This window comes from Pseudophryne corroboree, chromosome 2 (assembly GCF_028390025.1).
Source record: "Pseudophryne corroboree isolate aPseCor3 chromosome 2, aPseCor3.hap2, whole genome shotgun sequence".
Classification (NCBI taxonomy): domain Eukaryota; kingdom Metazoa; phylum Chordata; class Amphibia; order Anura; family Myobatrachidae; genus Pseudophryne; species Pseudophryne corroboree.
The window spans coordinates 262,031,241-262,055,805 of NC_086445.1; the positions used below are offsets into that span (position 1 = coordinate 262,031,241).

The 24,565-nt window shown below is 48.6% G+C and overlaps 1 protein-coding gene across 2 annotated transcripts in view; it reads left to right on the forward strand.

Moving 5' to 3' along the window:
* ADCY6 (adenylate cyclase 6) overlaps window positions 1–24,565 on the forward strand; it is a 421,005-nt gene that overhangs the window by 349,981 nt on the left and 46,459 nt on the right. For both annotated transcript variants that reach the window (XM_063952744.1, XM_063952743.1), the window contains exons 15-17: window positions 16,916–17,032; window positions 17,217–17,375; window positions 23,888–24,063. In XM_063952744.1, the coding sequence (XP_063808814.1) occupies window positions 16,916–17,032; window positions 17,217–17,375; window positions 23,888–24,063 (452 nt within the window). The remainder of the gene's footprint in view (window positions 1–16,915; window positions 17,033–17,216; window positions 17,376–23,887; window positions 24,064–24,565) is intronic.

Genomic DNA, 24,565 nt, shown 5'->3' on the forward strand with positions numbered 1-24,565 from the left:
GTGGCCGGAGTCCCAGTTAGCGGGTCGCCGGCTGTAATGGCGGCACAAGGGTAGGAGTGCAGCGCTGACATGCAGGATGCGCTCCTGGCTTCAGATACACTGTAGTGTGAGGGGCGAGCTGAAGCCACTACTGATACCCACACTGGCAGTGCACTACAGGGGTTTTAACCCACTGTAGAACGGAATAATTACCTCAGCCAGTATAAAAAACCCGGGAATACTGCGTGCCATTAAGGGGGCGGGGCTTCACTTTGAGCTGATCCAGCAGCTTACCAGTGCCATTTTTCCTCTGCAGCTATACACAGGCAGATTGACAGGGAAGCGCAGCTCCTCCACAAGGATTCCAGAACACCTCAGCGGTACCAGGGGGTCTTAGCAGGGGGTGGTAGCAATATTTGGTGTACTAAGCCCTATTAAGGGTACTTAGTTTGCGACCCAGCTAAACCTGTAATTTAGCTATAGGGGCGCTGTGTAGATGGCTCCATTATACTCTGTCTCTCCCTAAGAGGGCTCTGTGTGGGTTAACTGTGTTTTTAACCTATTTCCAGTCTCTGTGTGTGTTCTTTCACATTTACTATGTCTAAGGAGTTTGTATCATGCACAGCAGAGTGTTTTTCTCAATCTGGGGGATCACTGCCGTGTACTCGGGATAGTACACATTCTCAGGCTAGTGGATCTGAACCAGTATGGTTAGATTCATTAAAAGGGATGATTTCAAATATTTCTAATAAATTATCCCAAAATGAGAAGGAGATGCAATACTTAAGGCAATCTGTTAATGGCCTGATGAATAGAGATTCAGTGGTCATTCCAGCGTCTCAGACCCCTGCCATTTGTCCACAGAAGGGTACTCTTGCACGAATCATGCAGGCTCATACTAATGATGATGATGATGTATCAGACCCAGAGAAGGGTGAGGTGGACTCGGGAGGGGGGGATGCAGCTTTGTCATAGGGAATACAGGCCCTTATAGAAGCTATTAGAGAGGTCCTGCACATTCCTGATAAGGTGTCCGAGGATGAGGAGGAATCTTATTTTAATGTGAAAAAGAAATCCTCAGCTACTTTCCCTGCATCTAAGGAATTAAACTCCCTATTTGAAGCAACTTGGGTAAATCCTGACAAGAAGTTTCAGGTCCCAAAACGGTTACTCACATCCTTCCCGTTTCCTCAGGATGATAGGAAAAAATGGGAAATCCCACCGATAGTTGACGCATCGGTTTCTAGGCTGTCTCGTAAGATAGTTTCTCTTACATCCTAGAAGATGCCGGGGTCCATTTAGTACCATGGGGTATAGACGGTTTCTTTGGGAGCCACTGTCACTTTAAGAGTTTTAATAGTGTGGGCTGGCTCCTCCCTCTATGCCCCTCCTACCAGACTCAGTTTAGAAAATGTGCCTGGAGGAGCCGGTCACAGCTAGTGGAGCTCCTAGGAGTTTTTCTAGTTTTATTTTTTCCTAAGAGTTGTTAGGTACAGGAAGGCTGCTGGCAACAGCCTTCCTGCTTCGTGGGACTTGGGGGAGGGGGGGGGGAGTAGGAACCAACTCTTGAAGTTAATGGTTCTCTATCTCTGCTGACAGGACACTAAGCTGCTGAGGGTGCTGATCGCAAGCCCACGAGGCGACCGCTCACTCCCGCAGCACAGCCGCCACCCCCTAATAGCCAGAAGACAGTGGTGAATTCAGCGCTGGCGGCCTGGTTAGCGGGTTGCCGGCAGGAATGGCGGCACAAGGGTGGGAGTGCAGCTGTGTCAGGCTGCGCTCCATGAAGGCTCAGCAACATATCTATGTAGACGCAGCTGAGGGGCGTCCTGGGCCAGCGCGATCACCCGAACACTGGTAAAGCAGCTAACGGGCTAATCCCGCTGTTAGCACTAAAGAACTCGGGTCAGTATAATCATAGTGTGGGAAGCTGCGCGCCATTACAGGGGGCGGGGCTTTTCAGAGCGGATCCAGCACTCACCAGCGCAATTTTCTCCCTGCAGAACGCTGAAACACGCTGGGTGTTATAGACAGGGGGGGAGAGTGTGGTTTGTGCTATTTAACCTATTAAGGTTATTTAGTCTGCGCTGGGCTGTTATCATAATAACTGCTCACTGGGGTGCTGTGTGGCTGGATCCTTATACTCTGTGACTCTCTTAAGGTACTCTGGGGGAAACTGTGTCTGACATTTTCCTGTGTGTGTGTGTGTGTGTGTGTGTGTGTGTGTATATCCACATAACCATGTCTAAGGGCTCTGTATCATGTGCTGCAGAGTGTGTATCTTCTCCTGAGTAGTCTATCCCATGTACTCAGGACTGCAATGTGCTTTCCCAACCTTCCGAATCCGAACCCCCATTGGTGGATTCTTTAAGGGGAATGATATCCCAGATTTCATCAAGGATGTCGCATAATGAGAAAGAAACTCAGTTTTTGAGAAAGTCTGTAGAAGGTTTGCAGCATTCAGCTCCTACTTCCTCAAATACCCCACCTACATACCCTAAAAAACGTACACTTGCCCAAATAATGCAAGTTGACTCTGATACCAACTCTGATACAGGGGACAGTGATGGGGATATGCTAAGGGGGTACAACTGATGATTGAAGCCATTAGGGATGTTTTGCATATTACCGAGAAGGTACCTGAGCCTGAACAGGAATCTTGTTTTACTGAAAATAAGAAATCCCCCCCTCACCTTCCCAGCTTCTAAAGAGCTAAACTCTTTATTTGAAAAATCCTGGGAAAACCCAGAGAAAAAATGCCAGATCCCTAAAAGAATTCTCATTGCATTTCCTTTCCCTGAAGAGGACAGAAAGAAATGGGAAAACCCACCTATAGTAGACGCTTCTGTATATAGGTTGTCTAAAAAAAATGTGGTTTTACCTGTCCCTGGGTCAACCGCCCGAAAAGAGCCGGCTGACCGCAAGATTGAGACTACGCTCAAATCTCTATACACTGCTACAGGCGTGGCTTTAAGGCCCACTATTGCTTGTGCGTGGATTTCTGAAGCCATTTAAAGTGGTCAGGCACATTACTAGAGGACTTAGATACTATGGATAGGAGTGACATTGATTTGTTTTTGCGTCACATGCAAGATTATGCTGGGTTCATGGTGGAGGCCATGAAAGACCTTGGAATGCTGAATGCAAGGGCTACTTCCATGGTGGTCTCAGCACGCAGAGGACTCTGGCTACGCCAATGGACTGCGGATGCAGAATCTAAGAAAAATGTGGAGAACCTACCCTTCACAGGACAGGCTCTGTTTGGGGATGCATTGGATGCGTGGATTTCCACGGCAACTGTGGGTAAGTCAACCTTTCTCCCCTCAGCAGCTCCACCGACTAGGAAATCTTATCCTACGTCCACACTGCAGTCCTTCCGACCGCAAAATGTTCAAAATCAAAATCCCCTTCTACCTTCTTTAGGGGTGGTCGGGGGAAGTCCAAAAAACCTGCACCAACAGGTTCTCAGGAATAGAAACCAGGTTCTGTTTCCTCAAAATCTTCAGCATGACGGTGGACCTCCCAGCCTGGAGATCGGGCAGGTGGGTGGGAGACTAAAAAATTTCAGTCACATCTGGACATCATCAGGCCTAGACCCCTGGGTGACCGACATTGTTACCCAGGGCTACAGACTGGAGTTTCAGGAACTCCCACCTCACAGATGCTTCAAATCAGGCTTACCAGTTTCGCTGACAGAAAGGGCTATCCTACAGGAAGCCATTCAAAATTTGGTCAAAACAGATGTTATTGTCCCAGTTCTACCTTACCTACACCACAAGGGTTATTACTCAAACCTGTTTGTGGTGCCTAAACCGGATGGTTCGGTAAGGCCGATTTTAAACCTAAAGTCACTGAACCCCTACGTAAGGGAATTCAGATTAAAGATGGAGTCTCTGAGAGCGGTCATCTCAGGTCTGGAGGAGGGGGAATTCCTAGTATCCCTGGATATCAAGTATGCGTACCTTCACATTCCAATCTGGCCGCCTCACCAGGCTTGTCTCAGATTTGCGCTGCTGGATTGTCACTATCAGTTCCAGTCACTGCCGTTTGGCCTCTCCACAGCACCGAGAGTGTTCACCAAGGTCATTGCAGAGATGATGCTACTCATCCGCAGGCAAGGAGTGAACATAATTCCATATCTGGACGATCTCCTGATAAAAGCGTCTTCCAGGGAGAGGTTGTTGCAGAGTATTGCTCTCTCAACTCGACTTCTCCAGGATCATGGGTGGATCCTGAACCTTCCAAACTCACATTTGGAGCCGACAAGGAGACTCCCCTTCCTGGGGATGATGCTCGACACGGAAGTGCAGAGGGTGTTTCTACCGTTAGAGAAAGCGTTTGTGATCCAATCAATGGTACGGGATGTCCTGAAGCCAGCCCGGGTATCTGTTCATCAGTACATTCGCCTTCTGGGGAAGATGGTAGCCTCCTACGAGGCTCTTCCTTATGGAAGATTCCATGCGAGGTCCTTCCAACTGGATCTTCTAGACAAATGGTCGGGATCACATCTTCACATGCACCAGCGGATACCCCTGTCGCCAAAAGCCAGAACTTCACTCCTCTGGTGGCTGCAAACTTCTCACCTACTCGAGGGCCGAAGGTTCAATATTCAGAATTGGATCCTTCTAACCACGGATGCAAGTCTCAGAGGTTGTGGAGTGGTCACCCAAGGGCAAAACTTTCAAGGAAGGTGGTCAAGTCTGGAATCCATCCTTCCGATAAACATTCTGGAACTAAAGGCCATATACAACGGCCTTCTACAAGCGGCATATCATCTCCAAGATCAGGCCATTCAGGTTCAGTCGGACAATGTAATGGCAGTGTCCTACATATACAACAGGGCGGAATGAAGAGCAGAGCGGCAATGTCAGAGGTAACAAGAATCCTCCTCTGGGCAGAAAAGCACGTGGTGCGCTGTCAGCAATCTTCATTCTGGGAGTGGACAACTGGGAAGCGGGCTTCATCAGCAGACACGATCTCCATCCAGGAGAATGGGGCCTCCACCCGGAGGTGTTTGCAGAGGTGACAATCCGATGAGGCGTACCTCAGGTAGACATGATGGCCTCTCGCCTCAACAAGAAGCTTTGCAGGTACTGTTCCAGGTCGAGAGACCCACAGGCAGTGGGGGTGGACGCACTGGTAACTCCGTGGGTGTTCCAATCAGTGTATGTGTTCCCTCCACTTCCACTTATCCCAAGGATTCTCAAACTAATAAAAAGAACAAGAGTTCAGGTGATCCTCATTGCTCCAGACTGGCCAAGGAGGGCTTGGTATGCGGATCTTCTGGAATTACTCCTGGAGGATCCGAGGCCTCTTCGCGAGGACCTTCTTCAACAGGGGCCGTTCGCTTATCAAGATTTACCACAGCTACGTTTGTACGAGGTTGAACGCCAGATCTTAGCTCGGAAGGGCATTCTGAAAAAGGTAATTCCTACCCTAATTCAGTCTAGGAAGGGAGTTACATCTAAAAATGACCATCGATTTTGGAAAATGTATGTGTCTTGGTGTGAATCCAATAAGTTTCCAACGGTGGAGTTTCAACTGGGACTCTTTCTGCAGGCAGGTGTGGATGTGGGCCTACGCTTGGGCTCCATAAAAGTCCAGATTTTGGCCTTGTCCATTTTCTTCCAGAAACAATTGGCTGCCCTCCCTGAGGTTCAGACATTCTTGAAAGAGGTTATGCACATCCAACCACCCTTTGTGCCTCCTACAGCACCTTGGGATCTTAATGTGGTGCTGCAGTTCCTGCATTTGGATTGGTTCGATCCTTTGCGGGAGGTGGACGTCAAGTTTCTTACTTGGAAGGCGGTCACACTGTTGGCATTGGCATCTGCTAGACGTGTGTTAGAATTAGGGGCATTGTCATGCAAGAGCCCCTACTTGATTTTCCATGAAGATAGGGCTGAGCTCAGAACGCGTCAGCAGTTTCTTCCAATGGTTGTGTCAGCTTTTCATATCAACCAACCTATTGTGGTGCCAGTGGCTACTGACTCCTCAATTACCTCAAAGTCCTTGGATGTGGTTCGGGCTTTGAAAATTTATGTGAAGAGAACCTCTTGTCTCAGGAAGTCGGATGCTTTATACGTCCTTTATGATCCCAACAAGGTTGGGTGTCCTGCTTCTAAGCAGACGATTTCTCGTTGGATCAAGTTTACTATCCAGCATGCTTATTCTATGGCAGGCTTGCTGTGTCCAAAATCTGTTACGGTCCACTCTACTCGTAAAGTGGGTTCTTCCTGGGCGGCTGCCCGGGGTGTCTCTGCTTTACAGCTTTGCCGAGCTGCAACTTGGTCTCGGTCGAACACGTTTGCTAAGTTCTACAAGTTCGATACTTTGGCCTCTGAGGACCTAAAGTTTGCTTTTGCTTAATCTGTTCTGCAGGAACCTCAGCACTCTCCCTCCCGTACTGGGAACTTTTGTACATCCCCATGGTACTAAATGGACCCCAGCATCCTCTAGGACGTAAGAGAAAATAGGATTTTAATTACCTACCAGTAAATCCTTTTCTCGTAGTCCGTAGAAGATTCTGGGCACCCACCCAGTGCTTCGTATTCCTGCATTGTTACTTGGTTCAGTATTGTTGTTTCAGCCATTGCTGAATTCTTCCAAGTTGGTTAGCTTGGCTTTCCTTTTTGTTACGTGTGAGCTGGTGTGATTATCACCACTATCTGTGTATTTCCTTCTTTCGAAGTATGTCCGTCTCCTCGGTCACAGTGTCTAGACTGAGTCTGTTAGGAGGGTCATAGAGGGAGGAGCCAGACCACACTATTAAACTCATAAAGTGCCAGTAGCTCCCAAAGGACCCGTCTATACCCCATGGAACTTAATGGATCCCAGCATCCTCTATGGACTACGAGAAATGGATTTACCGGTAGGTAATTAAAATCCTATTTTTACCTGTTCCTGGGGCAGCTTCATTGAAGGATGGTGCAGACCCCAAGATTGGGACCACTCTCAAATCTCTGTACACAGCTGCGGTGGTGGCCTAGAGACTCACTATAGCTTGTGCATGGATCTCTAGGGCCATTGCAAAGTGGTCAGGTAATCTAATTGATGGGTTAGATTCCTTATCCAGGGGGAGATAATTTTACTCCTACAACACAGGATTCTGCTAACTGTATGATGGAGTCCATAAAGGAAATTGGTTTACTCGATGCACGCACCACTGCCATGGAAGTGTCAGCACGCAGGGGCTTGTGGCTACGCCAGTGGACTGCGGACACGGATTCCAGGAAAGGTGTGGAAAGCCTACCTTTCACAGGTGAAACCCTTTTGAACTGGATACATGGATATCCAAGGCTACGGCGGGTAAGTCTACATATCTACCTTCCGCAGCTCCCCCGGCTAGAAAATCCTACACTGCTCCAATTCTGCAGTCCTTTCGGACAGCGATGTTTAAAAACAAAATCAAAGGTTCTTCTACGGCCTTCAAAGGCAATAGAGGTACACCCAGAAAACTAGCAGCTGCAGGTTCACAGGAACAGAACCCCAGTTCTGCATCTCTAAGCCTTCAGCATGACGGTGGTCCGCACTGCCTGGAAGACAGGCAGGTGGGAGCCCATTTGAGATTCTTCAGTCACATATGGGCAACGTCATGCCAGGATCCCTGGGTCAAAGATCTTATAGCCCAGGGCTACAGACTGGCGTTTCAGGAACTCCCACCTCACAGATTCTTCAAATCAGGCTTACCAGCTTCTCAAGCAGCAAGTATGACTTTACAGGAAGCAATTCAAAAACTGGTACAGACTCAGGTTATTGTTCCAGTTCCACTTCAACTGCAAAACCAGGATTATTATTCCAACCTGTTTGTAGTACCGAAACCGGACGGTTTGGTAAGGCCCATTTCTCTGACGTCCTAGTGGATGCTGGGACTCCGTCAGGACCATGGGGATTAGCGGCTCCGCAGGAGACAGGGCACAAAAATAAAAGCTTTAGGACTAGGTGGTGTGCACTGGCTCCTCCCCCTATGACCCTCCTCCAAGCCTCAGTTAGGTTTTTGTGCCCGTCCGAGCAGGGTGCAATCTAGGTGGCTCTCCTAAAGAGCTGCTTAGAAAAAGTTATTAGGTTTTTTATTTTCAGTGAGTCCTGCTGGCAACAGGCTCACTGCAACGAGGGACTTAGGGGAGAAGAAGTGAACTCACCTGCGTGCAGGATGGATTGGCTTCTTAGGCTACTGGACACCATTAGCTCCAGAGGGATCGAACACAGGCCCAGCCATGGAGTCCGGTCCCGGAGCCGCGCCGCCGACCCCCTTGCAGATGCCGAAAAGTGAAGAGGTCCAGAAACCGGCGGCAGAAGACTTTTCAGTCTTCATGAGGTAGCGCACAGCACTGCAGCTGTGCGCCATTGTTGTCAGCACACTTCACACCAGCGGTCACTGAGGGTGCAGGGCGCTGGGGGGGGGCGCCCTGGGCAGCAATGATAATACCTTGTTCTGGCTAAAAATACATCACATATAGCCCCTGGGGCTATATGGATGTATTTAACCCCTGCCAGGTCTCACAAACACCGGGAGAAGAGCCCGCCGAAATAGGGGGCGGGGCCTATCTCCTCAGCACACAGCGCCATTTTCCTGCACAGCTCCGCTGCGAGGAAGGCTCCCAGGACTCTCCCCTGCACTGCACTACAGAAACAGGGTAAAAAAACAGAGAGGGGGTCACTTTTTTGGCGATATTGATATATTAAGCTGCTATAAAGGAAACAACACTTCTGTAGGGTTGTTCCTATATATTTATAGCGCTTGGGTGTGTGCTGGCAAACTCTCCCTCTGTCTCCCCAAAGGGCTAGTGGGGTCCTGTCTTCGATAAGAGCATTCCCTGTGTGTCTGCTGTGTGTCGGTACGTGTGTGTCGACATGTATGAGGACGATGTTGGTGTGGAGGCGGAGCAATTGCCGGTAATGGTGATGTCACCCCCTAGGGAGTCGACACCGGAATGGATGGCTTTGTTTATGGAATTACGTGATAATGTCAGCACGTTACAAAAATCAGTTGACGACATGAGACGGCCGGCAAACCAGTTAGTACCTGTCCAGGCGTCTCAGACACCGTCAGGGGCTGTAAAACGCCCTTTACCTCAGTCGGTCGACACAGACCCAGACACGGACACCGAATCTAGTGTCGACGGTGAAGAAACAAACGTATTTTCCAGTAGGGCCACACGTTATATGATCACGGCAATGAAGGAGGCTTTGCATATCTCTGATACTGCAAGTACCACAAAAAGGGGTATTATGTGGGGTCTGAAAAAACTACCTGTAGTTTTTCCTGAATCAGAGGAATTGAATGAAGTGTGTGATGAAGCGTGGGTTAACCCCGATAGAAAACTGCTAATTTCAAAGAAGTTATTGGCATTATATCCTTTCCCGCCAGAGGTTAGGGCGCGCTGGGAAACACCCCCTAGGGTGGATAAGGCACTCACACGCTTATCAAAACAAGTGGCGTTACCGTCTCCTGAAACGGCCGCCCTCAAGGATCCAGCTGATAGGAGGCTGGAAACTACCCTGAAAAGTATATACACTCATACTGGTGTTATACTGCGACCAGCCATCGCCTCTGCATGGATGTGCAGTGCTGGGGTGGTTTGGTCGGATTCCCTGACTGAAAATATTGATACCCTGGATAGGGACAGTATTTTATTGACTATAGAGCAATTAAAGGATGCTTTTCTTTATATGCGAGATGCTCAGAGGGATATTTGCACTCTGGCATCGAGAGTAAGTGCGATGTCCATATCTGCCAGAAGAAGTTTATGGACGCGACAGTGGTCAGGTGATGCGGATTCCAAACGGCATATGGAAGTATTGCCGTATAAAGGGGAGGAATTATTTGGGGTTGGTTCTTTCGGATTTGGTGGCCACGGCAACAGCCGGGAAATCCACCTTTTTACCTCAGGTCCCCTCCCAACAGAAAAAGACACCGTCTTTTCAGCCGCAGTCCTTTCGTTCCTATAAGAACAAGCGGGCAAAAAGACAGTCATATCTGCCCGGAGGCAAAGGAAAGGGTAAGAGAGTGCACCAAGCAGCTCCCTCCCAGGAGCAGAAGCCCTCCCCGGCTTCTGCAAAGCCCTCAGCATGACGTTGGGGCTTTACAAGCGGACTCAGGGGCGGTGGGGGGTCGACTCAAGAATTTCAGCGCACAGTGGGCTCACTCACAGGTGGACCCCTGGATCCTGCAGGTAGTATCTCAGGGTTACAGGTTGGAATTCGAGAAGTCTCCCCCTCGCCGGTTCCTAAAGTCTGCTCTGCCAACGTCTCCCTCAGACAGGGCGACGGTATTGGAAGCCATTCACAAGCTGTATTCTCAGCAGGTGATAGTCAAGGTACCCCTCCTACAACAGGGAAAGGGGTATTATTCCACACTATTTGTGGTACCGAAGCCGGACGGCTCGGTAAGACCTATTCTAAATCTGAAATCTTTGAACCTGTACATACAAAAATTCAAGTTCAAGATGGAGTCACTCAGAGCAGTGATAGCGAATCTGGAAGAAGGGGACTTTATGGTGTCCCTGGACATCAAGGATGCTTACCTGCATGTCCCAATTTGCCCTTCACATCAAGGGTACCTCAGGTTCGTGGTGCAAAACTGTCATTATCAGTTTCAGACGCTGCCGTTTGGATTGTCCACGGCACCTCGGGTCTTTACCAAGTTAATGGCCGAAATGATATTTCTTCTGCGAAGAAAAGGCGTATTAATTATCCCTTACTTGGACGATCTCCTGATAAGGGCAAAGTCCAGAGAACAGCTGGGGGACGTAGTAGCACTAACCCAAGTAGTGCTGCAACAGCACGGGTGGATTCTGAATTTTCCAAAATCTCAATTGACCCCGACGACACGTCTGCTGTTCCTGGGAATGATTCTGGACACGGTTCAGAAAAAGGTGTTTCTTCCGGAGGAGAAAGCCAGGGAGTTATCCGAACTTGTCAGGAACCTCCTAAAACCAGGAAAAGTGTCTGTGCATCAATGCACAAGAGTCCTGGGAAAAATGGTGGCTTCTTACGAAGCGATTCCATTCGGCAGATTCCACGCACGAACTTTTCAGTGGGATCTGCTGGACAAATGGTCCGGATCGCATCTGCAGATGCATCAGCGGATAACTTTGTCTCCACGGACAAGGGTGTCTCTTCTGTGGTGGTTGCAGAGTGCTCATCTGTTAGAGGGCCGCAGATTCGGCATACAGGACTGGGTCATGGTGACCACGGATGCCAGTCTGAGAGGCTGGGGAGCGGTCACACAGGGAAGAAACTTCCAGGGAGTGTGGTCAAGCCTGGAGATGTCTCTTCACATAAATATACTGGAGCTAAGAGCGATTTACAATGCTCTAAGCCTGGCAAAACCCCTGCTTCAGGGTCAGCCGGTGTTGATCCAGTCGGACAACATCACGGCAGTCGCCCACGTAAACAGACAGGGCGGCACAAGAAGCAGGAGGGCAATGGCAGAAGCTGCAAGGATTCTTCGCTGGGCGGAAGATCATGTGATAGCACTGTCAGCAGTGTTCATTCCGGGAGTGGACAACTGGGAAGCGGACTTCCTCAGCAGACACGATCTACACCCGGGAGAGTGGGGACTTCATCCAGAAGTCTTCCACATGATTGTGAACCGTTGGGAAAAACCAAAGGTGGATATGATGGCGTCCCGCCTCAACAAAAAACTGGACAGGTATTGCGCCAGGTCAAGAGACCCTCAGGCAATAGCTGTGGACGCTCTGGTAACACCGTGGGTGTTCCAGTCAGTGTATGTGTTTCCTCCTCTGCCTCTCATACCAAAAGCACTGAGAATTATACGGCAAAGGGGAGTAAGAACGATACTCGTGGCTCCGGATTGGCCAAGAAGAACTTGGTACCCGGAACTTCAGGAGATGCTCACGGAAGATCCGTGGCCTCTACCTCTAAGACGGGACCTGCTTCAGCAGGGACCGTGTCTATTCCAAGACTTACCGCGGCTGCGTTTGACGGCATGGCGGTTGAACGCCGAATTCTAAGGGAAAAAGGCATTCCGGAAGAGGTCATCCCTACCCTGGTAAAAGCCAGGAAGGAGGTGACTGCACAACATTATCACCGCATTTGGAGAAAATATGTTGCGTGGTGTGAGGCCAGGAAGGCCCCGACGGAGGAATTTCAACTGGGTCGATTCCTACATTTCCTGCAAACAGGATTGTCTATGGGCCTCAAATTAGGGTCCATTAAGGTTCAAATTTCGGCCCTGTCGATTTTCTTCCAGAAAGAATTGGCTTCAGTTCCTGAAGTCCAGACTTTTGTAAAAGGAGTACTACATATACAGCCCCCGGTTGTGCCCCCAGTGGCTCCGTGGGATCTTAATGTAGTTTTGGATTTTCTCAAATCCCATTGGTTTGAGCCACTCAAATCGGTGGATTTGAAATATCTTACATGGAAAGTAACCATGCTACTGGCCCTGGCTTCAGCCAGGAGAGTGTCAGAATTGGCGGCTTTATCGTATAAAAGCCCATATCTGATTTTCCATTCGGACAGGGCAGAACTGCGGACGCGTCCTCAGTTTCTGCCTAAGGTGGTTTCAGCGTTTCACCTGAACCAGCCTATTGTGGTGCCTGCGGCTTCTAGCGATTTGGAGGATTCAAAGTTGCTGGACGTTGTCAGGGCATTGAAAATATATATTTCAAGGACGGCTGGAGTCAGAAAATCTGACTCGCTGTTTATACTGTATGCACCCAACAAGCTGGGTGCTCCTGCTTCTAAGCAGACGATTGCTCGTTGGATTTGTAGCACAATTCAACTTGCACATTCTGTGGCAGGCCTGCCACAGCCTAAATCTATCAAGGCCCATTCCACAAGGAAGGTGGGCTCATCTTGGGCGGCTGCCCGAGGGGTCTCGGCATTACAACTCTGCCGAGCAGCTACGTGGTCGGGGGCAAACACGTTTGTAAAATTCTACAAATTTGATACCCTGGCTAAAGAGGACCTGGAGTTCTCTCATTCGGTGCTGCAGAGTCATCCGCACTCTCCCGCCCGTTTGGGAGCTTTGGTATAATCCCCATGGTCCTGACGGAGTCCCAGCATCCACTAGGACGTCAGAGAAAATAAGATTTTACTTACCGATAAATCTATTTCTCGTAGTCCGTAGTGGATGCTGGGCGCCCATCCCAAGTGCGGATTGTCTGCAATACTTGTACATAGTTATTGTTACAAAAAAATCGGGTTGTTATTGTTGTGAGCCGTCTGTTCAGAGGCTCCTACGTTTGTCATACTGTTAACTGGGTTCAGATCACAAGTTGTACGGTGTGATTGGTGTGGCTGGTATGAGTCTTACCCGGGATTCAAAATCCTTCCTTATTGTGTACGCTCGTCCGGGCACAGTATCCTAACTGAGGCTTGGAGGAGGGTCATAGGGGGAGGAGCCAGTGCACACCACCTAGTCCTAAAGCTTTTATTTTTGTTCCCTGTCTCCTGCGGAGCCGCTAATCCCCATGGTCCTGACGGAGTCCCAGCATCCACTACGGACTACGAGAAATAGATTTATCGGTAAGTAAAATCTTATTTTTAAATCTCAAGTCGTTGAACCCGTACTTACGGGTGTTCAAGTTCAAGATGGAGTCTCTGAGAGCGGTGATCTCAGGTCTGGAAGAGGGGGAATTCTTGGTGTCTCTGGATATCAAGGATGCGTACCTTCATATTCCGATTTGGCCACCTCATCAGGCTTATCTAAGGTTTGCCTTACAGGACTGTCACTACCAGTTCCAGGCCATGCCATTTGGCCTCTCTACGGCACCGAGGGTGTTCACCAAGGTAATGGCAGAAATTATGTTTCTCCTCCACAAACAGGGAGTGAACATAATACCGTCCCTGGACGATTGCTGATAAAAGCTCCGTCCAGGGAGAGGTTGTTAGTCAACATTGCCCTCTGAACCCGACTACTCCAGGATCACGGGTGGATTCTGAACCTACCATAATCTCATCTGGAACCAACACGGAGGCTTCCGTCCCTGGGGATGATACTGGATATGGAGGCACAAAAGGTATTCCTTCCGTTGGAAAAGGCATTGGTGATCCAGTCAATGGTGCGGGATGTTCTGAGACAAACCCGGATATCAGTGCATCTATGCATTTGCCTTCTGGGAAAGATTGTAGCCGCTTACGAGTCGCTGCAGTACGGAAGGTTTCACGCAAGGCCATTCCAGCTGGATCTGTTTGACAAATGGTCCGGATCGCATCTTCGCATGCACCAGAGGATCCGTCTGTCGCCAAAAGCTAGGATTTCTCTTCTGTGGTGGCTTCAGACTTCTCACCTGACCGAGGGCCGAAGGTTCGGGATTCAAAATTGGATTCTGCTAACCACAGACGCAAGCCTCAGAGGTTGGGGAGCAGTCACTTAGGGTGGACATTTCAAAGGAAAATGGTCAAGTCAGGAAGCCATTCTTCCAATCAACATTCTGGAACTAAGGGCCATATACAACGCCCTTCTACAGGCATCGCATCTTCTTCAAGATCACGCCATTCAGGTTCAGTTGGACAATGTGACGGCAGTAACATACATAAACCGACAAGGCGGAACGAAGAGCAGGGCAGCAATTTCAGAGGTAACAAGGATTCTCCTCTGGGCAGAAAAACACATGGTGGCGTTGTCCGCGATCTTCATTCCGGGAGTAGACAACTGGGAAGTAGACTGTCTCAGCAGACATGACCTCCACCCAGTAGAGTGGGGCCTTCACCCGGAGGTGTTCGAATACTTGACACGTCGGTGGGTAATGCCACAAATCAACATGATGGCCTCTTGTCTCAACAAGAAGCTCAAGCGATATTGTTCCAGGTCAAGGGACCCGCAAGCAGTGGCGGTGGACGCTCTGGTGACTCCACTCCCATTGATCCCAAAGATTCTCAAAAGAATAAAAAGGGAAAAGGTTCAAGCAATTCTCATTGCTCCGGACTGGCCAAGAAGGGCCTGGTATGCGGATCTACTGGAGATGCTCCTAGAGGACCCGGGGCCTCTATCTCTTTGCGAGGACCTTCTCCAACAGGGGCCATTCGTCTATCAAGACTTACCACGGCTACGTTTGACGTCATGGAGGTTGAGCGTCAAATTCTAGCCCGGAAAGGGATCCCAGGTAGGGTTATTCCAACCCTGATCCAAGCCAGAAAGGGGGTAACGTCTAAACATTACCACCGTATTTGCAAAAAAATATGTCTCTTGGTGTGAGAACAGGAAATTTCCTGTGGTGGAATTTCAACTAGGACGTTTTCTCAGTTTTCTGCAGTCAGGTGTGGGTGTGGGACTACGTTTGGACTCCATAAAAGTCCAGATTTTGGCCTTATCCATTTTCTTCCAGAAACAATTGGCTTCACTCCCTGAGGTTCAGACAATTTTGAAGGGGGTTTTGCACATCCAACCGCCCTTTGTGACTCCTACGGCACCTGAGGATCTCAACATGGCTGCAATCGGAATGGTTTGAGCCTTTACAGGACGTTGACATCAAGTTTCTTACATGGAAGGCCGTCACGCTGTTAGCCTTGGCTTCTGCGAGATGTGTGTCGGAGCTGGGGGCGTTGTCTCACAAATGCCCTTATTTGATTTTTCATGAAGATAGGTCTGAACTCAGAACTCGTCAGCAATTTATTCCAAAGATCGTGTCTGCGTTTCTTAGCAATCGACCTATTGTGGTTCCGGTGGTTACCGACACCTCTGCTACTTCAAAGTCCTTGGATGTTGTGAGGACTTTAAAGATCTATGTGAAGCGGACAGCTCGTCACAGAAAATCTGACTCGCTATTTGTTCTCCATGATCCCAATAAAATTGTGTGTCCTGCTTCAAAGCAGACAATTGCACACTGGGTCAGGCTTACTATCCAGCATGCTTATTCTGCGACAGGTTTGCCATGTCCAAAATCTGTACAAGCCCACTCTACTAGGTCGGTGGGTTCTTCCTGGGCGACTGCCCGGGGTGTCTCGGCTTTACAACTCTGCCGAGCAGCTACTTGGTCAGGTTCAAACACGTTTCCTAAGTTCTACAAGTTCGATACTTTGGCCTCTGAGGACCTTCAGTTTGGTAAATCAGTTCTGCAGGAACCTCGGCACTCTCCCACCCGGTTTGGGAGCTTTGGTACATTCCCATGGTACTAATGTGGACCCCAGTATCCTCTAGAACGTAAGAGAAAATAGAATTTTAATTACCTACTGGTAAATCCTTTTCTCGTAGTCTGTAGAGGATACTGGGCGCCCGCCCAGTGCTTCATTCTTCCTGCACTGTATTTAGTTAAGTAATGTTCATTCAGCCCTTCCTGTTTCAAGTTTGGTTAGCTTGGCTTTCCTCTTGTTGTGTGTGCTGGTTCGGAATCTCACCACTATCCTTCTCTCAAAGTATGTCTGTCTCCTCGGGCACCGTTTCCTAGACTGAGTCTGGTAGGAGAGGCATAGAGGGAGGAGCCATCCCACACTATCAATTTCTTAAAGTGCCCATGGCTCCTAGTGGACCCGTCTATACCCCATGGTACTAATGTGGACCCCAGTATCTTCTACGGACTACGAGAAAAGGATTTACCAGTAGGTAATTAAAATCCTATTTTTCATGGCGACGTCAATGGTATAGAGCCCCCATGCTGAATCACCCCATCCCCGCCAGGTGGTGCCGGGACATGGAGCAGAGCTCCACCCACTGATGCTCAACAAAGCCCCTTCCCCTGGTTCTGATTTGAGACCCTCGATGGTCCTCCATTGCATAGTTTGTTACCGTCGTTGGTGACTTACAGTTTCACCATCGATGGTGAGCTCACAGATGGCCATCCCTGTTATGGAATGTAGAGGAGAGCGTTTAGTTTACAAACAAGTGTAGTTTTATGTGCCGGCTCCTCACAGCACCATCTGCACCCATGGTGAGCATTTTCCCCTAAATGGATCAACAGAAACATATTTAACAAATACCGAAAATCCTATCATTTCTTTGCTGAGGTGTTAACTCTTATATCTTCCACAGCTTTTCCCATCAGCCTTGCAACGAGTGTCTCGAAAGATTGTCCAGTCACGTACAAACAGCACCCTCATTGGGATCTTCAGCATCTTATTGGTATTCACCTCGGCCTTTGTAAACATGGTATGCGTCTGCCTCTAACATTGTGGCATATATAGGGTTTTTCCTTCCAGAATAATGATTCCTTACTTTGGTATAAATGTCTTCAAATTAATAATTATTTTTATGTTCTTTGGAGGGATGCTGTCAACAATCTAAAACATGATCTGTCGGTCTGCTCTCAAAGTCTCTCATTTATTATTTGCAGTTTGCCTGTAATCATCAGAGTCTGTCTGAATGTGCTGCTCAAGAACTGAATATCAGTCAGGGGTCCGTCAATGCCTGTCATTTCCAGATTCTTAACTATAACCTGAGCATGGAAACTGCTCCCTGTGGCTCTGATCGTCCATCCTGCAACTTTCCAGAGGTATACACATAGAGAAGATATGTCCTGCACTCAGTTTCCCAATGTGGGTCACATCCTACTGAATGACTCTTGGGGAAGGTGGTTCCAGTTTTACATTGGTCTGGAAGGAAGAAAAAAATATACTGTGTATATATATTTAAGAAGTTACAGTACAGCAAACGTATTACAAGTATTTTGGCATAAACCCTGTCATGTTAATTGATCCTCATTTCTATTGGTGTTTTGGGCTCACCAATACTGTGTTTATTGCTTTTATGAGCAAACGTGGGACTAAATTGTCCCTACATTTATTCAGCCTAAACCTCACCCAGATCCTGCCTTATCTCATGCAAAGCCACCCCTACTTTGTTAGGTCTCCTTTGAGTGCCTATAATGTGAACTATTTTGCCAAGATTGCAATTATAATAAGAATTTACTCACCGGTAATTCTATTTCTCGTAGTCCGTAGTGGATGCTGGGAACTCCGTAAGGACCATTGGGAATAGACGGGCTCCGCAGGAGACTGGGCACTCTAAAAGAAAGATTAGCTACTATCTGGTGTGCACTGGCTCCTCCAGACCTCAGTTAAGGAAACTGTGCCCGGAAGAGCTGACACAACAAGGAAAGGATTTGGAATCCAGGGTAAGACTCATACCAGCCACACCAATCACACCGTACAACTTGTGATAACCATACCCAGTTAACAGTATGAACAACAACTGAGCCTCAGTAACAGATGGCTCATAACAATAACCCTTTAGTTAAGCAATAACTATATACATAGTTAAAAGTCTACTTCAAAAGTAGACTCAAGACTTTTCTGTTTACTCAAGCATTTCCATAATGTCCCTTTTAGTATCTTCATGCTTCTGTATTTTATGAAAATGTACTTCATTATTTTCTGTACTATATTATGCTATGTATCTGTTAAGCGCCTTGAGTCCTATTGGAGAAAGAGCGCTATATAAATAAAATTATTATTATTATTATTATTATTATTACATGTATTGCAGAGAGTCCGCACTTGGGACGGGCGCCCAGCATCCACTACGGACTACGAGAAATAGAATTACCGGTGAGTAAATTCTTATTTTCTCTGACGTCCTAGTGGATGCTGGGAACTCTGTAAGGACCATGGGGATTATACCAAAGCTCCCAAACGGGCGGGAGAGTGCAGATGACTCTGCAGCACCGAATGAGCAAAGGCAAGGTCCTCCTCAGCCAGGGTATCAAACTTGTAGAACTTAGCAAATGTGTTTGAACCCGACCAAGTAGCAGCTCGGCAAAGCTGTAAAGCCGAGACCCCTCGGGCAGCCGCCCAAGAAGAGCCCACCTTCCTTGTGGAATGGGCTTTTACCGATTTTGGATGCGGCAACCCTGCCGCAGAATGAGCTTGCTGAATCGTGTTACAGATCCAGCGCGCAATAGTTTGCTTTGAAGCCGGAGCACCCAGTTTGTTGGGTGCATGCAGGATAAACAGCGAGTCAGTTTTCCTGACTCCAGCCGTCCTGGCAACATAGATTTTCAAAGCCCTGACTACGTCCAGCAACTTGGAAGCCTCCAAGTCCCGAGTAGCCGCAGGCACCACAATAGGTTGGTTCACATGAAACGCTGATACCACCTTTGGGAGAAATTGGGGACGAGTCCTCAATTCTGCCCTGTCCATATGGAAGATCAGATACGGGCTTTTACATGACAAAGCCGCCAATTCTGACACACGCCTAGCTGAAGCCAAGGCCAACAGCATGACCACTTTCCACGTGAGATACTTTAGTTCCACGGTCTTAAGTGGTTCAAACCAGTGGGATTTCAGGAAATCCAACACAACGTTAAGATCCGAAGGTGCCACTGGAGGCACAAAAGGGGGCTGCATATGCAGCACTCCCTTAACAAACGTCTGAACTTCAGGCAGTGAAGCCAGTTCTTTTTGAAAGAAAATAGATAGGGCCGAAATCTGGACCTTTATGGATCCTAATTTTAGGCCCATAGTCACTCCTGACTGTAGGAAGTGCAGGAATCTACCCAGCTGGAATTCCTCTGTAGGGGCCTTCCTGGCCTCACACCAAGCAACATATTTTCGCCATATACAGTGATAATGTTTTGCTGTCACGTCTTTCCTAGCCTTTATCAGCGTAGGAATAACTTCATCCGGAATGCCCTTTTCCGCTAGGATCCGGCGTTCAACCGCCATGCCGTCAAACGCAGCCGCGGTAAGTCTTGGAACAGACTGGGCCCCTGCTGTAACAGGTCCTCTCTGAGAGGCAGAGGCCATGGGTCCTCTGAGAACATTTCTTGTAGTTCTGGGTACCAAGTTCTTCTTGGCCACTCCGGAACGATGAGTATAGTTCTTACTCCTCTCTTTCTTACTATCCTCAGTACCTTGGGTATGAGAGGAAGAGGAGGGAACACATAAACCGGCTGGTACACCCACGGTGTCACTAGTGCGTCCACAGCTATCGCCTGAGGGTCCCGTGACCTGGCGCAATATTTTTTTAGCTTTTTGTTGAGGCGGGACGCCATCATGTCCACCTGTGGCAGTTCCCAACGGTTTACAATCTGTGTGAAGACTTCTTGATGAAGTCCCCACTCTCCCGGGTGGAGGTCGTGCCTGCTGAGGAAGTCTGCTTCCCAGTTGTCCACTCCCGGAATGAACACTGCTGACAGTGCTAGCACGTGATTCTCCGCCCATCTAAGAATCCTTGTGGCTTCTGCCATTGCCATCCTGCTTCTTGTGCCGCCCTGGCGGTTTACATGGGCGACCGCCGTGATGTTGTCTGACTGAATCAGTACAGATTGGTTTTGAAGCAGGGGCTCTGCTTGACTCAGGGCGTTGTAGATGGCCCTTAGTTCCAATATATTTATGTGTAGAGAAGTCTCCAGACTTGACCACTGTCCTTGGAAGTTTCTTCCCTGAGTGACTGCCCCCCATCCTCGGAGGCTTGCATCCGTGGTCACCCGGATCCAGTCCTGTATGCCGAACCTGCGTTCCTTTGAGAAGATGAGCACTCTGCAGCCACCACAGCAGAGACACCCTGGCCCTTGGGGACAGGGAGATCAACCGATGCATCTGAAGATGCGATCCGGACCATTTGTCCAACAGATCCCACTGAAAGATCCTTGCATGGAACCTGCCTAAGGGAATTGCTTCGTAAGAAGCCACCATCTTTCCCAGGACTCGCGTGCAGTGATGCACCGACACCTGTTTTGGTTTCAGGAGGTCCCTGACCAGAGATGACAATTCCTGGGCCTTCTCCTCCGGGAGAAACACCTTCTTCTGTTCTGTGTCCAGAATCATTCCCAGGAAAAGCAGACGCGTCGTAGGGATCAGCTGCGACTTTGGGATATTCAGAATCCAGCCGTGCTGTTGCAACACTTCCTGAGAGAGTGCTACGCTGACCAACAACTGCTCTTTGGACCTCGCCTTTATGAGGAGATCGTCCAAGTACGGGATAATTATAACTCCCTTTCTTCGAAGGAGTATCATCATTTCGGCCATTACCTTGGTAAATATTCTCGGAGCCGTGGAGAGACCAAACGGCAACGTCTGGAATTGGTAATGACAGTTCTGTACCACAAACCTAAGGTACTCCTGGTGAGGTGGGAAAATGGGGACATGCAAGTAAGCATCCTTGATGTCCAGCGACACCATAAAATCCCCCTCTTCCAGGCTTGCAATAACCGCCCTGAGCGATTCCATTTTGAACTTGAACTTCTTTATATAAGTGTTCAAGGATTTTAAATTCAGGATGGGTCTCACCGAACCGTCCGGTTTCGGTACCACAAACATTGTGGAATAGTAACCCCTGCCCTGTTGAAGGAGGGGGACCTTGATTATCACCTGCTGGAGGTACAGCTTGTGAATTGCCGCCAGTACTGCCTCCCTTTCCCTGGGAGCAGCTGGCAAGGCTGATTTGAGGTAACGGCGAGGGGGAGTCGCCTCGAACTCCAGCTTGTATCCCTGAAATACAATTTGTACAGCCATAGATCCACTTGTGAGTGAACCCACTGGGTGCTAAAGTTTCGGAGACGCGCCCCCACCGAACCTGGCTCCGCCTGGGGAGCCCCAACGTCATGCGGTGGACTTAGTGGAAGCAGGGGAGGATTTTTGTTCCTGGGAACTGGCTGCCTGGTGCAGCTTCTTTCCTCTACCCTTGCCTCTGGCCAGAAAGGATGCTCCTCTGACCCGCTTGCCTTTCTGAGGCCGAAAGGACTGCATTTGATAATACGGTGCTTTCTTAGGCTGTGAAGGAACCTGAGGCAAAAAAGTCGACTTGCCAGCAGTTGCTGTGGATACGAGGTCCGAGAGACCGTCCCCAAATAGTTCCTCACCCTTATACGGCAAAACCTCCATGTGTTTTTTAGAATCAGCATCACCCGTCCACTGCCGAGTCCATAATACTCTCCTGGCAGAAATGGACATTGCATTAATTCTAGATGCCAGCAAGCAAATGTCCCTCTGTGCATCCCGCATATATAAGACGACATCTTTTATATGTTCGATGGTTAGCAAAATAGTATCCCTGTCGAGGGAATCAATGTTGTCTGACAGGGTATCAGTCCATGCTGCTGCAGCACTACACATCCAGGCTGAAGCAATAGCAGGTCTCAGTAGAGTACCAGAGTGTGTATACACAGACTTCAGGATAGCTTCCTGCTTTCTATCCGCAGGATCCTTTAGGGCGGCCGTATCCTGAGACGGCAGTGCCACCCTTTTAGATAAGCGTGTTAGCGCCTTGTCCACCCTAGGGGAAGTTTCCCAACGTAACCTATCCGTTGGCGGGAAAGGGTACGCCATCAGTAACCTCTTAGAAATCACTAGTTTCTTATCAGGGGAACTCCACGCTTCTTCACACAAATCATTTAATTCATCAGATGGGGGAAAAGTCACTGGCTGATTTTTCTCCCCAAACATAATACCCCTTTTGGTGGTAACCGGGTTAATATCAGAAATGTGCAATACATCTTTCATTGCAGTAATCATGCATCGGATGGCTTTTGTAGACTGTACATTTGTCTCATCCTCATCTACACTGGAGTCAGACTCCGTGTCGACATCTGTGTCTACCATCAGAGCTAGCGGGCGTTTATGAGCCCCTGACGGCTTCTGAGTCGCCTGGGCAGGCGCGGGCTGAGACCCCGGCTGTCCCAAGGCTGCTGCGTCATCGAACCTTTTATGTAAGGAGTTGACACTGTCGGTTAAGACCTTCCACATATCCATCCAATCAGGTGTCGGCCCCGTCGGGGGCGACACCACATGTATCTGCCCCTGCTCCGCCTCCACGTAACCCTCCTCATCAAACATGTCGACACAGCCGTACCGACACACCGCACACACACAGGGAATGCTCAGACTGAGGACAGGACCCCACAAAGTCCTTTGGGGAGACAGAGAGAGAGTATGCCAGCACACACCACAGCGCTATATAACACAGGGATTTACACTGCTAATAAGTGATTTCCCCAATAGCTGCTTGTTTGTATCGATTTGCGCCTAAATTTATGTGCCTCCCCTCTCTTTTTAACCCGTCTTGTACCTGGATACTGCAGGGGAGAGCCTGGGGAGCGTGCTTCCAGCGGAGCTGTGAAGAGAAAATGGCGCTGGTGTGCTGAGGAAGAAGGCCCCGCCCCCTCAGCGGCGGGCTTCTGTCCCGCGTTTTCTTTAACTTAATGGCAGGGGTTTTCACACATATACAGTGCTAGACTGTATTATGTGTGTAATTTGTGCCAAAAGGTATTATAATTGCTGCCCAGGGTGCCCCCCCCCCCCCAGCGCCCTGCACCCTACAGTGACCGGAGTGTGTGGTGTGCTGTGGGAGCAATGGCGCACAGCTGCAGTGCTGTGCGCTACCTTAATGAAGACCGGAGTCTTCTGCCGCCGATTTCATCTGTTCTTCTGTCTTCTGGCTCTGCAAGGGGGGCGGCGGCGCGGCTCCGGGAACGGACGATCGAGGTCAGGCCCTGTGTTCGAACCCTCTGGAGCTAATGGTGTCCAGTAGCCTAAGCAGCACAAGCTAGCTGCACGCAGGTAGGTTTGCTTCTCTCCCCTCAGTCCCACGTAGCAGTGAGTCTGTTGCCTGCAGATCTCACTGAAAATAAAAAACCTAACAAATACTTTCTTTCTAGCAAGCTCAGGAGAGCCCACTAGGAGCACCCAGCTCTGGCCGGTAACAGATTCTAACTGAGGTCTGGAGGAGGGGCATAGACGGAGGAGCCAGTGCACACCAGATAGTAGCTAATCTTTCTTTTAGAGTGCCCAGTCTCCTGCGGAGCCCGTCTATTCCCCCATGGTCCTTACGGAGTTCCCAGCATCCACTAGGACGTCAGAGAAAAGAGGTTTGATTTACTCAGAGCTATTACTCATTTAAAACATTATTATTATTATTATTATTATTATTATTAAATACTCCTAAATGAATCCAGTGGTCCAAGTGGGGAGAAAATTACAATGGATGGATAGAAGTAGTATGACTTGACATGTAAATATATCATTATCCTTGCACAGTCTACATCAGACATTTCTTTTCCCTTGGCAGTACTTCAACTACAGCATACTGCTGAACCTGCTGGCCTGCTCCGTATTTCTCCAGATCAGCAGCATCGGGAAACTGGCACTCATGTTGTCTATTCAGGTCCTCTACATTATCATCATAGAAGCACCCGAGGTCGTTCTCTTTGACAACTATGATTTGCTGGTGGCTGCTAATGCATTGTGAGTCCAATTTGTGATCTTGATACGTTTGAATTCTGCTCATTAATAATACAATATAAAACAATAGATTGCTATTTATATAGATCCAGAAAACATTTGTTTGGCAATAGTAAGGTGAGCAGTAGTATTGCCAGACTTACAACATGGTGAAAGGAACTATAGTGTTTGTAATACACAGTGACATTTGCGTACTAACATTTTCAGAGAGATTGTAAGGTTGTAATTATGGTGATTTTCTGCATTGTTTCTCTCCTACTTTTATAGCGAAAATGCAGTCGTTTTATGACATATATGTGGTGGTTAGCATTTCTAAAAGAACAATGTTTCTGTCACAGCCAGTTAAAAATAATAGCTTCTATCACAATATAGACCCCAGTGGCAGCAACATGTAAGTACACAAATGTGAGCAAACAATTCAAAGTAATATTGTTGCTCACCTGTTCGGAAGCTGTGTAACCACTCTGGTAGCCATGCAGTCTGCAGATGACGTACAGGTCGTTGT